The 17,786-nt window shown below is 49.8% G+C and overlaps 1 protein-coding gene across 4 annotated transcripts in view; it reads right to left on the bottom strand.

Annotated features, from left to right (window-relative positions):
- The window catches only part of LOC142292039 (glycoprotein-N-acetylgalactosamine 3-beta-galactosyltransferase 1-like), a 66,215-nt gene that overhangs the window by 4,991 nt on the left and 43,438 nt on the right, over positions 1–17,786 (bottom strand). Inside the window, exon 5 of one of the 4 annotated variants that reach the window (XM_075337102.1) lies at positions 13,069–13,122. The exons of the other annotated variants lie outside the window; for them this stretch is intronic. Coding sequence (XP_075193217.1) covers positions 13,090–13,122 — 33 coding nt within the window. The 3' untranslated portion in view covers positions 13,069–13,089. The remainder of the gene's footprint in view (positions 1–13,068; positions 13,123–17,786) is intronic. 4 annotated transcript variants of the gene reach the window in all.

The following is a 17,786-nucleotide window of genomic DNA, read 5'->3' as shown; positions in this document are numbered from 1 at the left end:
ATGTTTTATTTATTCATTTATTATTATACCACATTACTCACCCGCAGACAGTTATACTGCTTTTCCTGCCCACTGGCCATCCTGACGCCTGTGATTGATTGCAGTCAGGGTGGGGGCACATCTAACTGCAATTAATTACACATGCCGGTGGGCGGGGAAAGCAGTGAAAATTCAGTGAGGGTAAGTTGTTGTCTTCGGAAGGGAAATCATGACATGGAAGAAGCTTGCCGCCATGCTGGAGGTTTGGTGAGTACACCGCGCGCACTCCTACCCCCCTATCTCCTTCTATTAACATTTTTAATCTCCAGATTCTGGTTCCCATAGACTTATATGGGTACCAGATTCCGGACTGTATCCGGGTTTTTTTTTTTTTAAATTCAGCAGCGACACACTGGTCTTGATTTTCTGCGAGTCTGCTCAGCTCTAGTCATGAATAGAGATGAGCGAATCTGGAGTTCAATGCTCGTATGAAACACAGACTTTTGGGGGGAAAAAAAAAAACAACAAAAAAAATTACAGTTTGGTTTCAGAGTTTGGGTGCTTTAAGTATACAAACCACTTAACCAAACCACATTGCATCACTCGGCAGCCGCACACTCTCCTGACAGAAGCGTGCATCTGCATAGAACTACATGCAGCCGACCCGCTCCTGTCAGGAGAGTGTGTGACCGTGCCATGTGATGCAATGCGAGACTTGTGCAAGTCCCTCGCAAGTGTGACTCCGGCCTAAGAGGAATTGCATGTGTGTCGCCCTGGGCAAGCCAGGGGACACAGGTCACAACACCACCACACCCCACACTCCAGGTAGGCACATCTGCTAACCAGAAATCCTTGTTGCCTTCCTCCAGGAGTCTGTTGATGCACACCAGGGGGTGGGCCAGGCGGTTGGCTCCGCCCACCAAGGAGCTCACAGCTCTGGAGGCAGGAAGTAACCAGGCAGATTAGCCCAGGCAGGGCAAGAGTGCAGTCTAGTCAGGGAGGAGGAAGTGGAAGGAGTGGAGTAGTCTAGACAGGGCAAAGGTAAACAGAGAAGTGAAAGTAGAGAAGTGTAACGGAGAAAAGCAAGTAAAGTGACAGAAGGAAAGAAAGCCTGAGAGCCCAGCTTTGTGTAGGGCCAGAACAGCAAGGTCAGCGACGGCGGTGACTGTCCGGAGGGGGACCGTTTGGAAGTTCCTGGAAGGACCCCGTTGGCTGTGTGCCCGATGGTCTGGAGCAGTGTTCCGAAGGACAGTCAGCACCAGCGCAGGGGCCTCTCGGACCCCGGCAAGGCTAGGAGTCGCCAGATTTGCCAAATCCGTCAGTGACGGGGACGCAGATCCCCCAACAACCAAGTCCCGATTGACGGCAACAGCCCGACCATTACCGGGGAGACACCGCCACCGCCAGGGCACCAGTTTCCCCAGGGCCAGTGCCTGCGGGCAAAGTGTAGAGCTCCTCCGGCCCAGATTGCAGTCGGGGAGCGGGTAACCGAAGGGAATCCACCGCTACCATCAGACAACACAGGTGCAAGGAAGAGAGACGTCACCGTCACCTACCGGGAGTGCAGGTGCAGCCGTCTGTGGGACCGTCCTACCAGCCGTTGGTTTACCGTACAAACTGTGTCCGTGTCTGAGGCTGAGTGAGTACCACCATGCCGCAAGGCACAGCGCTGCCCCCACGTCCCTGCGCCCACCGGGCCCTACACTTTACATCTCTTCACTGGGCCCCGGGATCACCAACCCCTACCCACGGAGGGGCAACACAACACCTGGCTGCTCCGCATCACCATCCCCGGGACCCCCATACTGAGCAGCGGTGGTGCAATCACCACAACCGTGGGTGGCGTCACGAACTATAACAATCCCCACACCCAACAAACAACCCCCTTTCACTCACGGGCGAGGAGTGTCGCTCGAGACACCCCGGGATCCGGCCCACGGCTCGAGCCACCAGGAGCAACTGCCGGACCCGAGCAGAAGGGGTGAGCGCGGTGTGCTCACACCCTCCTCCCCGCCCGCGACACATGCGGCATTTTAAAATTGTTTTTACTTAAATTATTTAAAAATCAACGTGCTGTCCCCCCAATTTTGATACCCAGCCAAGATAAAGCCAGCTGGGGGCTGGTATTCTTAGGCTGGAGATACCCAGCCTAAAAATATCAGCCTCCAGGTGCCCGAAATTGTTGCATCCATTAGATGTGACAATCCCGGAGCTTGGATACAGCACTCTGAACAGCCAGCTTCTTTAGCGATGACGTTTTGTGCCTTTCCCTCCTTGCGGAGTGCGTTAATGACTGCCGTCTGGACATCTGTCAAGTTAGCAGTCTTCCACTTTATTGGGTAGCCTACTGAAAAAGACTAATGGGCCATTTTAAATGCTTAGGAAGCCTTTTCAGGTGTTTTGCGGTAATTATTCTAATTTTCTGAGATAATGACCTTTCGGTTTTCATTGGCTGTAAGCCATAATCCTCAAAATTAACAGAAATAAACACTTGAAATAGATCACTCTATTTGTAATGACTCTATATATATATGCGTTTCCCTTTTTGTATTGAATTACTTTTTGATGATATTCTAAATTTATAGAGATGCACCTGTATCTAAAAAGATACATATGCATGTTGTTTTCACTATCTGACATGAAAACAGAATAAACTTTTTCTGTTTTAGGTTAATTAGGATTACCAAACTTATTTATATTCGGTCATTGTCCATTTGGAAGATCCATTTCCGCCCAAGCTTTAAGTACCTGACTGATGTCTTAAGATGTTGCTTCAGCATTGCCACTTAATTTTCTTTCCTCATGATGTCATCTATTTTGTGAAGTGTACCAGTCCCTCCTGCAGCAAAATAACCCCACAACAGGATGCTCCCACCCCTGTGTTTCACAGTTAAGATGGTGTTCTTAAGCCCGCTACACACGCTTCAATATATCTCACAATCCGTCGTTGGGGTCAAGTTGTAAGTGACGCACATCCGGCATCGTTTGTGAGGTATCTGCGTGTGACAGCTACATGCGATCAGGATTGAACGCAAAACCGTTGATCGCAAACACATCGTATCATTCTCTAGAATTGAGCGTTTTGTTGCACGAACCTAGTCAATTGTAACGTGTGACATCCCTCATACGATTTTGTTGTCTGATGCTATGTGCGCAGGTGTGCGCTCTGCACCGCAGCTTAAAAAAGGTCTGCTTCAGAGCGCAGCTGAAAAGCTGCGTTCTGAAGCGCCTCACAATGTCTGTCATGCACTAATCTCTGTCAGTCCGTCACTATCTCTGTCCCTCACTCTCTGTCCATGTCAGTCTATCCCCCTCTCTCATATACTCACCAATCCCCGATCCCCGGCGCTGCACGGCATTCACACTGCTCCGGCGGCTTTTACTGTTTTGAAAAAGCCGGCCGCCCATTAAACAATTTCGTATTCCCTGCTTTCCCCGCCCACCAGCGCCTATGATTGGTTACAGTGAGACACGCCCCCACTCTGAGTGACAGGTGTCACACTGCACCCAATCACAGCAGCCGGTGGGCGTGTCTATACTGTGTAGTGAAATAAATAATTAAATAATTAAAAAAAACGGCGTGCGGTTCCCCCCATTTTTAAAACCAGCCAGATAAAGCCATATGGCTGAAGGCTGGTATTCTCAGGATGGGGAGCTCCACGTTATGGGGAGCCCCCCACCCTAACAATATCAGCCAACAGCCGCCCAGAATTGCCGCATACATTATATGCGACAGTTCTGGGACTGTACCCGGCTCTTCCCGATTTGCCCTGGTGCGTTGGCAAATCGGGGTAATAAGGAGTTATTGGCAGCCCATAGCTGCCAATAAGTCCTAGATTAATCATGTCAGGCGTCTATGAGACACCCTCCATGATTAATCTGTAAGTTACAGTAAATAAACACACACACCAGAAAAAATCCTTTATTAGAAATAAAAACACACACATATACCCTGGTTCCCCACTTTAATCAGCCCCAAAAAGTCCTCCTTGTCCGGCGTAATCCAGGATGATCCAGCGTCGCTTCCACCGCAGCTGCATGGAGGTGACCGGAGCCGCAGCAGCCACAGCCGCTCTGGTCACCTCCACACAGCAAATGAACACAGCCGCGCGATCAGCTGCTGTCACTGAGGTTACCCGCGGCCACCGGTGGATGCAGCGGTGGCCGCGGGTAACCTCAGTGACAGCAGCTGATCGCGCGGCTGTGTTCATTTGCTGTGTGGAGGTGACCGGAGCGGCTGTGTCTGCTGCGGCTCCGGTCACCTCCATGCAGCAGCGCTGGATGCGACGCTGGATCATCCTGGATTCCGCCGCACAAGGAGGGCTTTTTGGGGCTGATTAAAGTGGTGAACCAGGGTATATGTGTGTGTTTTTATTTCTAATAAAGGATTTTTTCTGGTGTGTGTGTTTATTTACTGTAACTTACAGATTAATCATGGAGGGTGTCTCATAGACGCCTGACATGATTAATCTAGGACTTATTGGCAGCTATGGGCTGCCAATAACTCCTTATTACCCCGATTTGCCAACGCACCAGGGCAAATCGGGAAGAGCCAGGTACAGTCCCAGAACTGTCGCATATAATGTATGCGGCAATTCTGGGCGGCTGTTGGCTGATATTGTTAGGGTGGGGGGCTCCCCATAACGTGGAGCTCCCCATCCTGAGAATACCAGCCTTCAGCCGTATGGCTTTATCTGGCTGGTTTTAAAAATGGGTGGAACCGCACGCCGTTTTTTTTAATTATTTAATTATTTATTTCACTACACAGTATAGACACGCCCACCGGCTGCTGTGATTGGGTGCAGTGTGACACCTGTCACTCAGAGTGGGGGCGTGTCTCACTGTAACCAATCATAGGCGCTGGTGGGCGGGGAAAGCAGGGAATACGAAATTGTTTAATGGGCGGCCGGCTTTTTCAAAACAGTAAAAGCCGCCGGAGCAGTGTGAATGCCGTGCAGCGCCGGGGATCGGGGATTGGTGAGTATGAGAGAGGGCTGCTAACTTCAGTTACTCAGGAGATTAGCGGTCACCGGTGAGTCTTCACTGGTGACCGCTAATCAGGGCGCGACACAGACAGAGCCGCAGCATGACAATGAAGTCGGGTGAAGTTCACCCGAGTTCATTCTGACAGTGCGGCTCTGTCTGTGGCTGCTGTCATCTGCCATTCAGCTCTGCTACATGGCTGTCTGTGTCTGCTGTTAGCGGCCATGTAGCAGAGCTGAATGGCAGATGACATAGTAAAAACGCATCCCTACACATTACACACGCTTGGCAAGTCAATAAATAAAAAAAAAAAAAAGGTGCTCAATGCATACGTCACAGAACACATGATCTAAAGGATCGCACACAAAATTGACCAATTTAACATAGACTACTAACGCTCGTGTGACAGCAAATGAACGACCAACGTGAAATCTCATAGATCCCGTATGCAACCTGGGCGTGTCACATCGCAAATGCGATTGTACAACTAATTGCAACGTGTAAAGTGGGCTTTAAACTTCAAAGCTTCTCCCTTTTTAATCCAAACATAATGATGATCGTTATGGCCTAACAATTAAATTTTAGTTTTGTCATCTTGAAGCGACCGGTGGTAGGGCCGCGGGTGTGTGTGTATGCTCTATTCCAACAAAATCCCCATACTCAGATTTTACCGGTAGTAACATTTCTTTACTAGGAAGCATATTTATAATACAATCAACCGAACTATCTGCGCACATGTGTATGGTGGAGTCGCCGGATCTTCACTCCTTCCGGGTACGCAGCAAGAAGAAAGGGAAAAAAAACAACAAAGAAATGGCGGCAACTTTCCCTAACTTTCCCTACAATCACGTACCAGTCTATCCCGGAAGAAGATGCCGCTCCCACGTCGCAGGCCTGGGGTCTCACGATGATGGGTCCCGGTGCAGCGCTGAAGGGATGCAGCTCCTCGGTCTTTTCCTTTGATCTTCTCCCGCTGGTAACGGATTCTAGTCAGTCTTTTAGTGCCGGGGCACACCGAACAGAAGAAGGGAGATCACAGCCCCTGCACTTGCACTCAGGGTGCGATGCTCTGCAGTCCGGTTAGATCCTTGGTGCAAACAAAGTCCTGCAGACCGGGAATGGCAGAAACCACTTCCACAGGGTGATTCCTCCAAGACTCCGGTGGCAAAAGAGCCCTCTGTTCAGGAAGACCACACGCAGCTCTCCTCTGGCTGAGCTCCGGAGCTGAATAATCTTCCCGCACTTTTTCTTCCTGGTTCAAACACACAAGCTGCAGTAGGGGATTTCCCACCTCTGTGTTTGTGGTTGCACAGTCTGACACTGCCCCCTTGTGGGCAAGTGCTGAAGCAATATTCAAATCCATTTCTACATTAATGATGCAGTCTGAATTGTTGATCCCATTACATACCCCCCCACTTAAAGCTTGGCAGTCCCTGTCAACTACCGTCGGTTCCCAGGCAGCGATGACTGCAGATGTCACAGGGGTTGGTTGAGAAGTGGGCCATACATACTGGTCCCTGTAAGACCGCCCGGGCGGGATCCCAGCAGTGGTGCGGTCAGTGCGTCTCAAGGGTCGGTTGTTCCTTTCCCTGTCACTGTCTTTACGCCCCACTTCAGTCAGCACTCCGGGGGAAGAACTGGGTTGTGTAGGTGGGTCACCGGTCTCAGAATCGACGTGATCACTATGCTGGGAAACGTCCATGACGTCAGTCGTGTTGGCAGCGTCACCCCCTCCGGGTACTGTGGTAGGGGAGTCAGGCTGGGATCGGCAGGGACGCAACATATTTCGGTGCACAGTGCGAATGTTGCGACTGTCTTCACCCTGCACTCGGTATACATGCCCGTTGGGGTAGGGGCGTTCGATTACCCGGTAGACTTCAGTCACCCACTAGGCTCGAAGTTTCCCTTGTGGCTTCTTGATACGGAGCAAGACTAGCTGTCCTAACTTCAAGGGTTGCTCTTGCACGGGGAGTGGGTCAGCATGTATCTGGCCCCGGATTTGTTGGCTCACCAGCCGGTGTACAGTCTCCATCTTCTGTCGGTGAGCATTTAGCCAGGAGGGGTAGTTATGGCAGACATCATCTCCAGGGTGGAATAGGTTCAGGTCATGGACCCCTTTTCCGGGGCGGCCAAAGAGAAGGGTGTGTGGGGTGTAACCAGTCACGGAGTGGACCTGGTTGTTGTAGGCCCATACTAGATCGGGAAGGAATTGGGGCCATTGGTCTTTCTTATCATCGGCCAAGGTGCGGATCAGCTGGAGTAGAGTCCGGTTGAAGCGTTCACATGCACCGTTCCCTTGTGGGTGGTAAGGAGTGGTCCTCGACTTCTGGATCCCATACATCCGATGCAGCTCTTCGATGACTCGGCCTTCGAAACAAGCCCCCTGGTCGGAGTGCAACCTCTCCGGGCACCCGTAGACGTGGATGAACTGTCGACAGATGGCCCGAGCAGCCGATTCAGCCGTCTAGTCTTTGGTAGCGACCGCGACAGCGAATTTTGTAAAGTGATCCACCATGACTAGGTAGTACTGATAGCCACTGCTTGCCGTCCCATTCAGCAGATAGTCCACCATCAACAGCTCAAGGGGCCTGGATATTTTAATTGTCTGAACAGGTGCACGCTGCTCAGGGGACTTGTGTAGTTCACAGGTGTGACAGGTCTGGCAGACGTCTTCAACCAGCTTGCGGAGCCCCGGACAATAGATGGACTGTTGAATCCACCGAAAGGTCTCGTCTATTCCGAAGTGTCCATTCCTTTTGTGGGCTTGGGCCACCATCTCACGGGCCAATTGATCAGGCACCACAACTTGTGTGCATTCCTCCAGCATGTGCGACAAGAGAACCTTCCGGTATAGCACTCCTTCTCTCAGAATCAGCCGGTCCCACTGACTGAGCAGGGTCAAGGTCCCGGTAGACAGTCGTGCCCATATATCGGCGGGAGGCTTCTGCTGCCGCTTCACCCATTGTTTGAGTAGAGCCCATTCAGGGTTCTGGTCCTGGAGCCTGCCCCACTCCTGGGGTGGCAAGGCGACCCCCACTGGAGTTACAGCTTCGCCCACAACGAACTGGCGGTAATCCACCATCTGTTGGGCGAGCTTTGCAAAGTCAGGCGTCTCGTCCCCTTCTAATTCTTCATCCCGGTCTCGGTTGAGTAAGGGGTATGACACTCTAGACAGGCTGTCCGCATTTTGATTCTTAGCTCCAGCCCTATATTTGATCTTGTAATTGAACTTGGAGAGCCGAGCCATCCAACGCTGCTCCATGACTCCGAGCTTCGCATTTTCTAAGTGGGCCAACGGGTTGTTATCGGTCAGGACTAGTACTTTAGCCCCCGTGAGGTATCCTGCAAATTTCTCCGCCATAGCCCACGTTAGGGCCAACAGCTCCAGCCGGAACGAGCTATAATTGGTGGGTTTCTTCTCGCCCTCATGTAGGGACCGACTGGCATAGGCTATGACCCGTTCCTTGCCTTCTTGGACCTGTGAAAGTACTGCCCCTAGACCCTGTAGACTGGCATCGGTGTGTAGTTGGAAGGGCAGGTTGTAGTCCGCATATGCCAGGATGGGGGGAGACATTAAGACATCCTTTAGGGCTTGGAAGGACTCTTCCTGGCTGGGTCCCCAGCTGATGGGTCGTCCTCTGGGGCTGTTGGTGGTCCCTCGAAGCAGGTCATGCAAGGGTGCAGCAAGCCGGGCGAAGTTTTTGACGAACCGGCGGTAGTAGCCGGCCAACCCCAGGAAAGCCCTGAACTCCTTGACGTTTGTGGGCTGCGGCCAATCCCATACGGCGGCTATCTTCTCTGAAGATGGCTGGACACCTTCGGCTGAGATCCGGTGGCCCAGGTAATTGATCTCGGGCTGCAGAAGACAGCACTTGCTGGGTTTCAACTTCAGGCCATGTTCTCTCAACCTACTGAACACACGGCCCAGCTGCTGCAGGTGTTCTTCAAATGTGGCCGAATAGACTACAATGTCGTCCAGGTAGATGAGGGTGAAGTCGAAGTTGAAGTCTCCCAAGCAGCGCTCCATCAGCCTCTGGAAAGTCCCCGGCGCGTTGTTCAGACCAAAGGGCATCCGGTCGAACTCGTACAGGCCCATGGGTAAGATGAAAGCAGTCTTCTCTCTATCTTTCTCATGCATAGGTACCTGCCAATATCCGCTGGCCAGATCCAACGAAGAGAAGTATTTGGCTTTCTTCAGGGCTGTCAGGGATTCTTCGATCCTTGGCAAAGGGTATGAGTCCCGGATGGTGCAAGCATTCAAACGGCGGTAGTCCACACAGAATCTCAGGGATCCATCCTTCTTCTTGACTAACACCACCGGTGCAGCCCAGGGGCTCTGGCTTTCTCGTACCACTCCAGCGTGTAACATGGAATTCAGGAGATTTTTCACCTCTTGGTATTGCTGGGGAGGAATTTGGCGGTACCTTTCACGGATAGGAGCAGTGTCACCGGTAGGGATTTCGTGCTTGATACTGGTGGTGCACCCAAAGTCGGTGTCATGCCGGGCAAAGGACGCCTGATGCTCTTGAAGTAGCTCTTCCACCTGGGATACCTCCCGTTTGCAGTATTGGGATACGTCCAACTGACACTTCTCTCGTAGTTCTCGCCCCGCGTTGGTGTCACCCGCGACAGCGGCCATGGCAGAGACCATCACTGTCCAATCTCCCTCCGTAGACGGTACAAACTGGAGGGGGCTCATAGGGTTCACCTCTTCGGTTAGAGCGTAGACTCGGGCGAGCTGTGTCCCGGCTTCTAGGTCAACGCTCACGTTAGCCGTGTTGCCCAGCCTGACAGGAATTCTTCCCTTTCTCACTACTGCTAGAGTTCGAGCGACTAGTGGATTCAGCTTCCCTTCCTTCGGGGTGCGCGGCTCAATCAGCACCTCCACGCCTTCAAGCTGTCTCGTGGTGCTAAGGGGTAGTAAGATAACTGTCTCTTTCCCAGCCGGTAAGGTGATCCTAGTATGGCGGGGTACGGTGACCGTGGCCAGCGGCAGTTGTTCTTCTGTCATTCGCTGGAGGTTGCAGGTCCGGACCACTTGCTGAAAGGCACGGCGGGTGGCCCTATGTGCGGTCACTTCTTGCCAGTACTTGGGCCCCTTCTTGGTAAACAACACCAGATTCAGGTCTTTCAAGATGTTCATCCCAATAATCATGGGCGTTTCTGATCCAAAGCCTTCCCTGACCACGATTATCCCTCTCTTCCCGAGATCTTGGCCACAGATTTCGGTGTTCATCCAGGCAACTCCCGTCACCGGAATGGGTAGATTATTGGCTGCTTTGATCTTGATGGCGGTATCAGGGTCATAGGCAACCCGCGGCTTTAGACATTCTTCGTAGAACTGCTCGGAGATGGTGGATACCTGAGACCCAGTATCCATTAACCCTTGTACGGCGATCCCTTCCAGTAATACTTCCAGGGTGGGGCTATTTGATGCAAGTTTGTTCCATGGCTGGCTCTGTTTTCCTACACCCCTCTCTTTGGCGTCCCCTGCCGAGTGAGCCTCTTTGGCAGGGGCGTCTAGTTTAAAGGCGGCCGCTGTTGTGGGACATGACTTGCTGGTTCTGGTAGATCGGACCGTGGATGAACTTGAAAGTTCTGGGGGCAACGGTTGGCTCTATGGCGGGGATCGCCGCATGTCCAGCATCTTCCCATCGGCCGGCTGGGTTGTTGTCTCGCTTGCCTGCCCGCCTGTTGGTCTAGGGTGAGCTGTAACACCTGTTTCTGCAACTCTGCCACCATCTGCTTCAGTTCTTCCGTGTCGCTGTTCGGAGTCCCGATACCAGATATGGACCTGCAAGCCGCGGTATATGTCTGTGTCTCCACGACAGGTCCCCTTGAACGTTCTATAGCTTCTTGTTTGACCTCAGCGAACGTAAAGGCCGGATTTATCCGGAGTAGATCTTGCAAAGAGCGGTTAAGGTACGGGTCTCTCAATCCGGTCACGAACTGATCTCTCAACACCAGGTCACGGGCACCCGTACTAGCTATCTGTTCTTCTTTTCTACAGGCTTGTTCTAGCAGCACTTGAAGGGCATTGGCATATTGAGGAATGTCCTCCGACTCGAGCTGAGTACGCCGGAAGAAGCAATGTTCCCGCATATGTGGTCGGCCCATAGGTGTTCTCCAGCACCCGCACCAAGTCATCCAACGTACGCTGGCCCCTAACCGTCTCCAGCCTGACTGTCGTCCACGCTTCCCTCTCTAATGTTAGCATGGCCATTTCTGCTAAGGTCTTAGGATCAGTGTTATACATTTCCCCCACTATCTTAAGTTGTTCAGTCCATTCAGTTACAGGGTAGTTCCGTCCGTCAAACTTTCTCACCTGATTGACAATAGACGGCGGGGGAGCTGTCCGATTATAAGTTACTACCGGGGGATGATTTTGTTGGTCACACATCCTGCCGACTACGCCACATGAAGCGACCGGTGGTAGGGCCGCGGGTGTGTGTGTATGCTCTATTCCAACAAAATCCCCATACTCAGATTTTACCGGTAGTAACATTTCTTTACTAGGAAGCATATTTATAATACAATCAACCGAACTATCTGCGCACATGTGTATGGTGGAGTCCCCGGATCTTCACTCCTTCCGGGTACGCAGCAAGAAGAAAGGGAAAAAAAACAACAAAGAAATGGCGGCAACTTTCTCTAACTTTCCCTACAATCACGTACCAGTCTATCCCGGAAGAAGATGCCGCTCCCACGTCGCAGGCCTGGGGTCTCACGATGATGGGTCCCGGTGCAGCGCTGAAGGGATGCAGCTCCTCGGTTTTTTCCTTTCATCTTCTCCCGCTGGTAACGGATTCTAGTCAGTCTTTTAGTCCCGGGGCACGCCGAACAGAAGAAGGGAGATCACAGCCCCTGCACTTGCACTCAGGGTGCAATGCTCTGCAGTCCGGTTAGATCCTTGGTGCAAACAAAGTCCTGCCGACCGGGAATGGCAGAAACCACTTCCACAGGGTGATTCCTCCAAGACTCCGGTGGCAAAAGAGCCCTCTGTTCAGGAAGACCACACGCAGCTCTCCTCTGGCTGAGCTCCGGAGCTGAATAATCTTCCCGCACTTTTTCTTCCTGGTTCAAACACACAAGCTGCAGTAGGGGATTTCCCACCTCTGTGTTTGTGGTTGCACAGTCTGACACTGCCCCCTTGTGGGCAAGTGCTGAAGCAATATTCAAATCCATTTCTACATTAATGATGCAGTCTGAATTGTTGATCCCATTACAATCTCACAGGACATGTCTCCAAAATTAAGGTTTTTGTTCTGTGTGCATTTCTGTCCATGTTGATACAGCATTCGTTTCACTGTGGATAATGACACAATCATACCAGCTTCCTCCAGCATCTTCACAAGGTCTTTTGCTTTTGTTCTTGGGTTGCTATGCACATGTCTGAACAAAGTATGTTCATCCCTGGTACACAGAACCCATCTCCTTTCTTAGTGGTATGATGGCTTAATATTCCCATCTTGTTTGTACTTGTGTATAACTTTTTGTACAGATAAATGAGGCACCTTCAGGTATCTGGAAATTGCACCCAAGGATAAACTAGACTTGTGCAAGTCCACAATTCTCTTCCTGAGATCTTGGCTGATTTTTTTTGACATTCCCATAATGCAACACAAAGAAGCAGTGTGGTTCAGGTGTGCATTAAAATACATCCACAGTGTCTCTAATTAACTCAGATGTTGGCAATAAACCTATCAGAAGCTTCCAAAGACATTACATCATCATATGAGCTGTCCCATTTTGTTTAAATCCATAGTACTCAGTGTATGCAAACTTTGATTTGCAGAAAGTAATAAAAATTCCTTAAAATATTCTCTCTCTCTCTCTCATTCTGGCATTTGTCAAATATAACTAATATTGATTCCTTATAGACACAAAATGGGAAAGGTTTATTCTAATTTCATGTCAGATAGTGAGAAAACATGCATATGTGTCTTTTTAGCTACTGTATATAAATTTCTGGTTTCAACTGTATATAGCTTCCCAGGACAGGTGGCTGCAGATCGGGCTTTGTCCTTCTCTGCCCTTATTTATACTTACCATGTGTCAGTGACATCAGGTTTTTAAACTAGAGTAGGACTGTCCTGATGGGCATACCTTATCGCAGTGGGATGGTTTTTACAGATGGTTTATCCAGGCATGTCTATGGGTCTGTGAAAATTTATGAACAACACAAAGATAGTATCAGTGTACAGTTTGTGTGCTGTCCATGATTAAAGCAGTTGTTCAGGACTGCAGACTTGTGACTCCTCACATTGCAGAGTGTCTGTGCTGTCAGGAATGGATTGTCTGGTTCTGGCTCCAGGAATATGACCGCAAGTACGCGATTTGCATATATGCGGTTATGTGCTGTGTGCTGACTAGACGTGCGCAGTCTTGCTCAGTACATGTGAATTGAGTGAAGGGGGGACATGTCTACAGGGTGGGCAATAAGTATGGATACCCCCTGATAAAATGGAAGTGGTTGTTAATATCACCTTACCGTTTGTGGCATATTAGTACATTGGAGGGGCAAAACATTTGAGGCTGGATGACGCCATGGGTTTATAAGGGTGTATTAATACTTATGGCTCACCCTGTATTTGGAATGTGGCTGGAAGTATGCAAATCACATACTTGCGGTCAAATGACCACCCACTCCCGCCAGAAAATCCAAACATTGTGCACACTGTGCACTGTGAGGATTCACAACTCTGCCATCACTGTATGTGCCCCAAGCCTCGACAACCCCTTTAACATTGTAATTGATAGGAAATGATTTGTATTGTATTTATGTGACGCCCCTGAACTAATCAGGGTTTCACAGGGAACTGCACTCCTTTCTCTTACAGTGCAGAACTCACCCTCCATGGTTCTGGGATCCTAGCCTTTGGTATTGCTCCATCAGCATTCAAATCCTAACCAAAACTCACACCACACCCTGTCAGGCACACCACTGGCTGGTCTAGCTGGAAAAGGGCCATCCGCCTAGGAGTCAGATAGACTGGTGGGAGGGACATAGTCAGTTGAGTAGTAGCCCTCAGAGAGGGAGGAGCTGGAGGGAGTTGGAGCTCCCTGGGAGACTTTGGCAAGGTCGCGGATGGTGGTCTGGGACCGGAGGAGGAGGAGACCCAGTCGCAGGGTATTGGAGAAGGGTGCCCAGACTACGTATTGGAGAACGGTTGGCACTGGAAAATCTAGTAACTGGACTGGTACCGAGCACAGCGGGATACTCAACCCTAGATCACGGAGTAGCTTCACGCATCCTGATAATTAACCTGTTGAGCAGACCTGGGCAAGGGGCGGCCCGCGGGCCACATCCGGCCCGCCTACTCTCTGTGACCGGCCCGCCTGGCTCAGGGCGTCCTTGCTGGCCGGTCACTGATGAGAGCAATCTGACCTGTTGTCCGGAGCTCCAGGCTCCGGGAGGCGCGTGGTCGGATTGCCCTCATCAGTGCCCGGGGGGGCTCACTCAGCATCGTCAGTTCTGGTGCCCCTTGGCCGGGGCCCACTCGCCTTAGTTCTGCTGCCCCCGGGCCGAGTTCCGGGGACCGCAGTCCTCGGCAGGAATCTGCGGCGCCGTCCCTTTAAGGAGCAAAGACTTCCTGGTTGAACTTAATCTGTGGGCGGAGCTACCGGCCAGCGTCCTGCTCATCCCACAGATGAGAGTTGCAGTGCCAGCCAGCGACCCCCAGCACAGTGCTTCTTTCCGGCTCTGTGTGGGCCCCCTCTCCATCGTGACCTGAGCGGTATGTGCCCTCCCCACCCCCCGATTTATGGGCCCTGGTGAGCTGTATGGGCTCTTCTCCCCCCTAGGTGTATTCCCTGCAAACCCCCCCCCCCCCCCCCGGTGCCGTATGTGCTGGGCCCCAGAGCCGTGTGTGTGTCTGTCTGTATGTATATATGTAGCAGAGCTATGTGTGTATGTATGTATATATGTAGCAGAGCTATGTGTGTATGTATGTAGCTGAGCTATGTGTGTATCTATGTTGCAGAGCTAGGTGTGTATGTAGCAGAGCAATGTGTATGTATGTATATATGTAGCAGAGCTATGTGTGTCTGTATGTAGCAGAGCTATGTGTGTCTGTATGTAGCAGAGCTATGTGTGTCTGTATGTAGCAGAGCTATGTGTGTCTGTATGTAGCAGAGCTATGTGTGTATGTAGCAGTGCTATGTGTGTATGTATGTAGCAGAGCTATGTGTGTAAGTATGTAGCAGAGCTATGTGTGTCTGTATGTAGCAGAGCTATGTGTGTCTGTATGTAGCAGAGCTATGTGTGTCTGTATGTAGCAGTGCTATGTGTGTATGTATGTAGCAGAGCTATGTGTGTATGTATGTAGCAGAGCTATGTGTGTCTGTATGTAGCAGAGCTATGTGTGTAGCAGAGCTATGTGTGCATGTATGTAGCAGAGCTATGTGTGTAAGTATGTAGCAGAGCTATGTGTGTCTGTATGTAGCAGAGCTATGTGTGTCTGTATGTAGCAGAGCTATGTGTGTCTGTATGTAGCAGTGCTATGTGTGTATGTATGTAGCAGAGCTATGTGTGTCTGTATGTAGCAGAGCTATGTGTGTCTGTATGTAGCAGAGCTATGTGTGTCTGTATGTAGCAGAGCTATGTATGTAGCAGAGCTATGTGTGTCTGTATGTAGCAGAGCTATGTGTATGTATGTAGCAGAGCTATGTGTGTATGTATGTAGCAGAGCTATGTATGTAGCAGAGCTATGTGTGTATGTATGTAGCAGAGCTATGTGTGTCTGTATGTAGCAGAGCTATGTATGTAGCAGAGATATGTGTGTCTGTATGTAGCAGAGCTATGTATGTAGCAGAGCTATGTGTGTATGTATGTAGCAGAGCTATGTGTGTATGTATGTAGCAGAGCTATGTGTGTATGTATGTAGCAGAGCTATGTGTGTATGTAGCAGAGCTATGTGTGTCTGTAGCAGAGCTATGTGTGTCTGTAGCAGAGCTATGTGTGTCTGTATGTATGCAGCAGAGCTGTGTGTCTGTAGGCATGTATAATGTGTATCTATGTATGTCAGTGTATATGGCTGTATAGATGTGTCCGTTCTATATGTATTTTTGTGAGTTTGTCTTTAAATATGTATGTGTACGTATGTGTGTCTGCGTGTTGATGGGGCCCACTGGGACTCTTCCGCCCGGGGCCCACAAAAACCAGGAGCCGGCCCTGACCCTCATCACACGCTGCGTGTCGGGCAGGAAACAGAGGACAGATCCTGAAGCTCCGCACAGTGTAGGCAGCGGAACGCAGGAATCTCTCCTCTGTTCCTTGCCCGACACTTTTCTCTGTGACACATGCGCGCCCTGATATCGTCAGTACGGCGCGCGCGTGTCATTTGAAAAGTTCCCGCCCGGCAGGAGAAGCTGCAGAGGCGGGGGCCGTATGGAGAGAGGCAGCGGCGGGGGCTCCTAGGAATACAGCGTCGGCGCAGCCTGGCCATGTGAAGGAGAAGCAGCTCAGCGGGGGGCTCATACGGAGGTGTCTGAGGACGGGAACGATAAGAAGAGAGGTGAGTGGTTACTAGTAACCTGCGGGGACAATGGGGGCGGGCAGGCGGGGGGCTGGGGGAGAGGGGTAACTTTTGACAAATATTTGGGGTGTAGTGGTTTAGCATATGGGAATGTAGTTTTACAGGTGTGGTATATGGGGGGGGTGTAGTGGTGTAGTTTTATAGGTGTGTAGTGGTGTAGTATAATACAGGTGTATATAGGAGTGTAGTATAATACTACACCCCTATATACACCTGTATTATACTACACCACTACACCCCTATATACACCTGTAATATACTACACCCCTATATACACCTGTATTATACTACACCCCTATGTACACCTGTATTATACTACACCACTACACCCCTATATACACCTGTATTATACTACACCCCTATATACACCTGTATTATACTACACCCCTATATACACCTGTATTATACTACACCACTACACCCCTATATACACCTGTATTATACAGGTGTATATAGGGGTGTAGTATAATACAGGTGTATATAGGGGTGTAATGGTGTAGTATATTACAGGTGTATATATATAAGGGTGTAGTGGTGTAGTATATTACAGGTGTATATGGGGTGTAGTGGTGTAGTATATTACAGGTGTAGTGGTGTAGTATAATACAGGTGTTTATAGGGGTGTAGTGGTGTAGTATAATACAGGTGTAGTATATAGGAGTGTAGTATAATACAAGTGTAGTATATAGGGGTGTAGTGATGTAGTATAATACAAGTGTAGTATAAAGGGGTGTAGTGATGTAGTATAATACAAGTGTAGTATAAAGGTGTGTAGTGATGTAGTATAATACAAGTGTAGTATATAGGGGTGTAGTGATGTAGTATAATACAAGTGTAGTATATAGGGGTGTAGTGATGTAGTATAATACAAGTGTAGTATATAGGGGTGTAGTGATGTAGTATAATACAAGTGGAGTATAAAGGGGTGTAGTGATGTAGTATAATACAAGTGTAGTATATAGGGGTGTAGTGATGTAGTATAATACAAGTGTAGTATATAGGGGTGTAGTGATGTAGTATAATACAAGTGTAGTATATAGGGGTGTAGTGATGTAGTATAATACAAGTGTAGTATATAGGGGTGTAGTGATGTAGTATAATACAAGTGTAGTATATAGGGGTGTAGTGATGTAGGTTATCACAGGTGTAGTATATAGTGATGTGCTGCAGTTTATTACAGGTGTAGTATATAGTGATGTAGTATATTACAGGTGTATATAGGGGTGTAGTGATGTAATATATAGTGGTATAGTATATAGAGGTGTAGTTTATTACAGGTGTAGTGTA

The sequence above is a fragment of the Anomaloglossus baeobatrachus genome, chromosome 2 (assembly GCF_048569485.1).
Source record: "Anomaloglossus baeobatrachus isolate aAnoBae1 chromosome 2, aAnoBae1.hap1, whole genome shotgun sequence".
Lineage (NCBI taxonomy): Eukaryota > Metazoa > Chordata > Amphibia > Anura > Aromobatidae > Anomaloglossus > Anomaloglossus baeobatrachus.
This window is presented reverse-complemented; position numbering and strand designations above follow the sequence as displayed.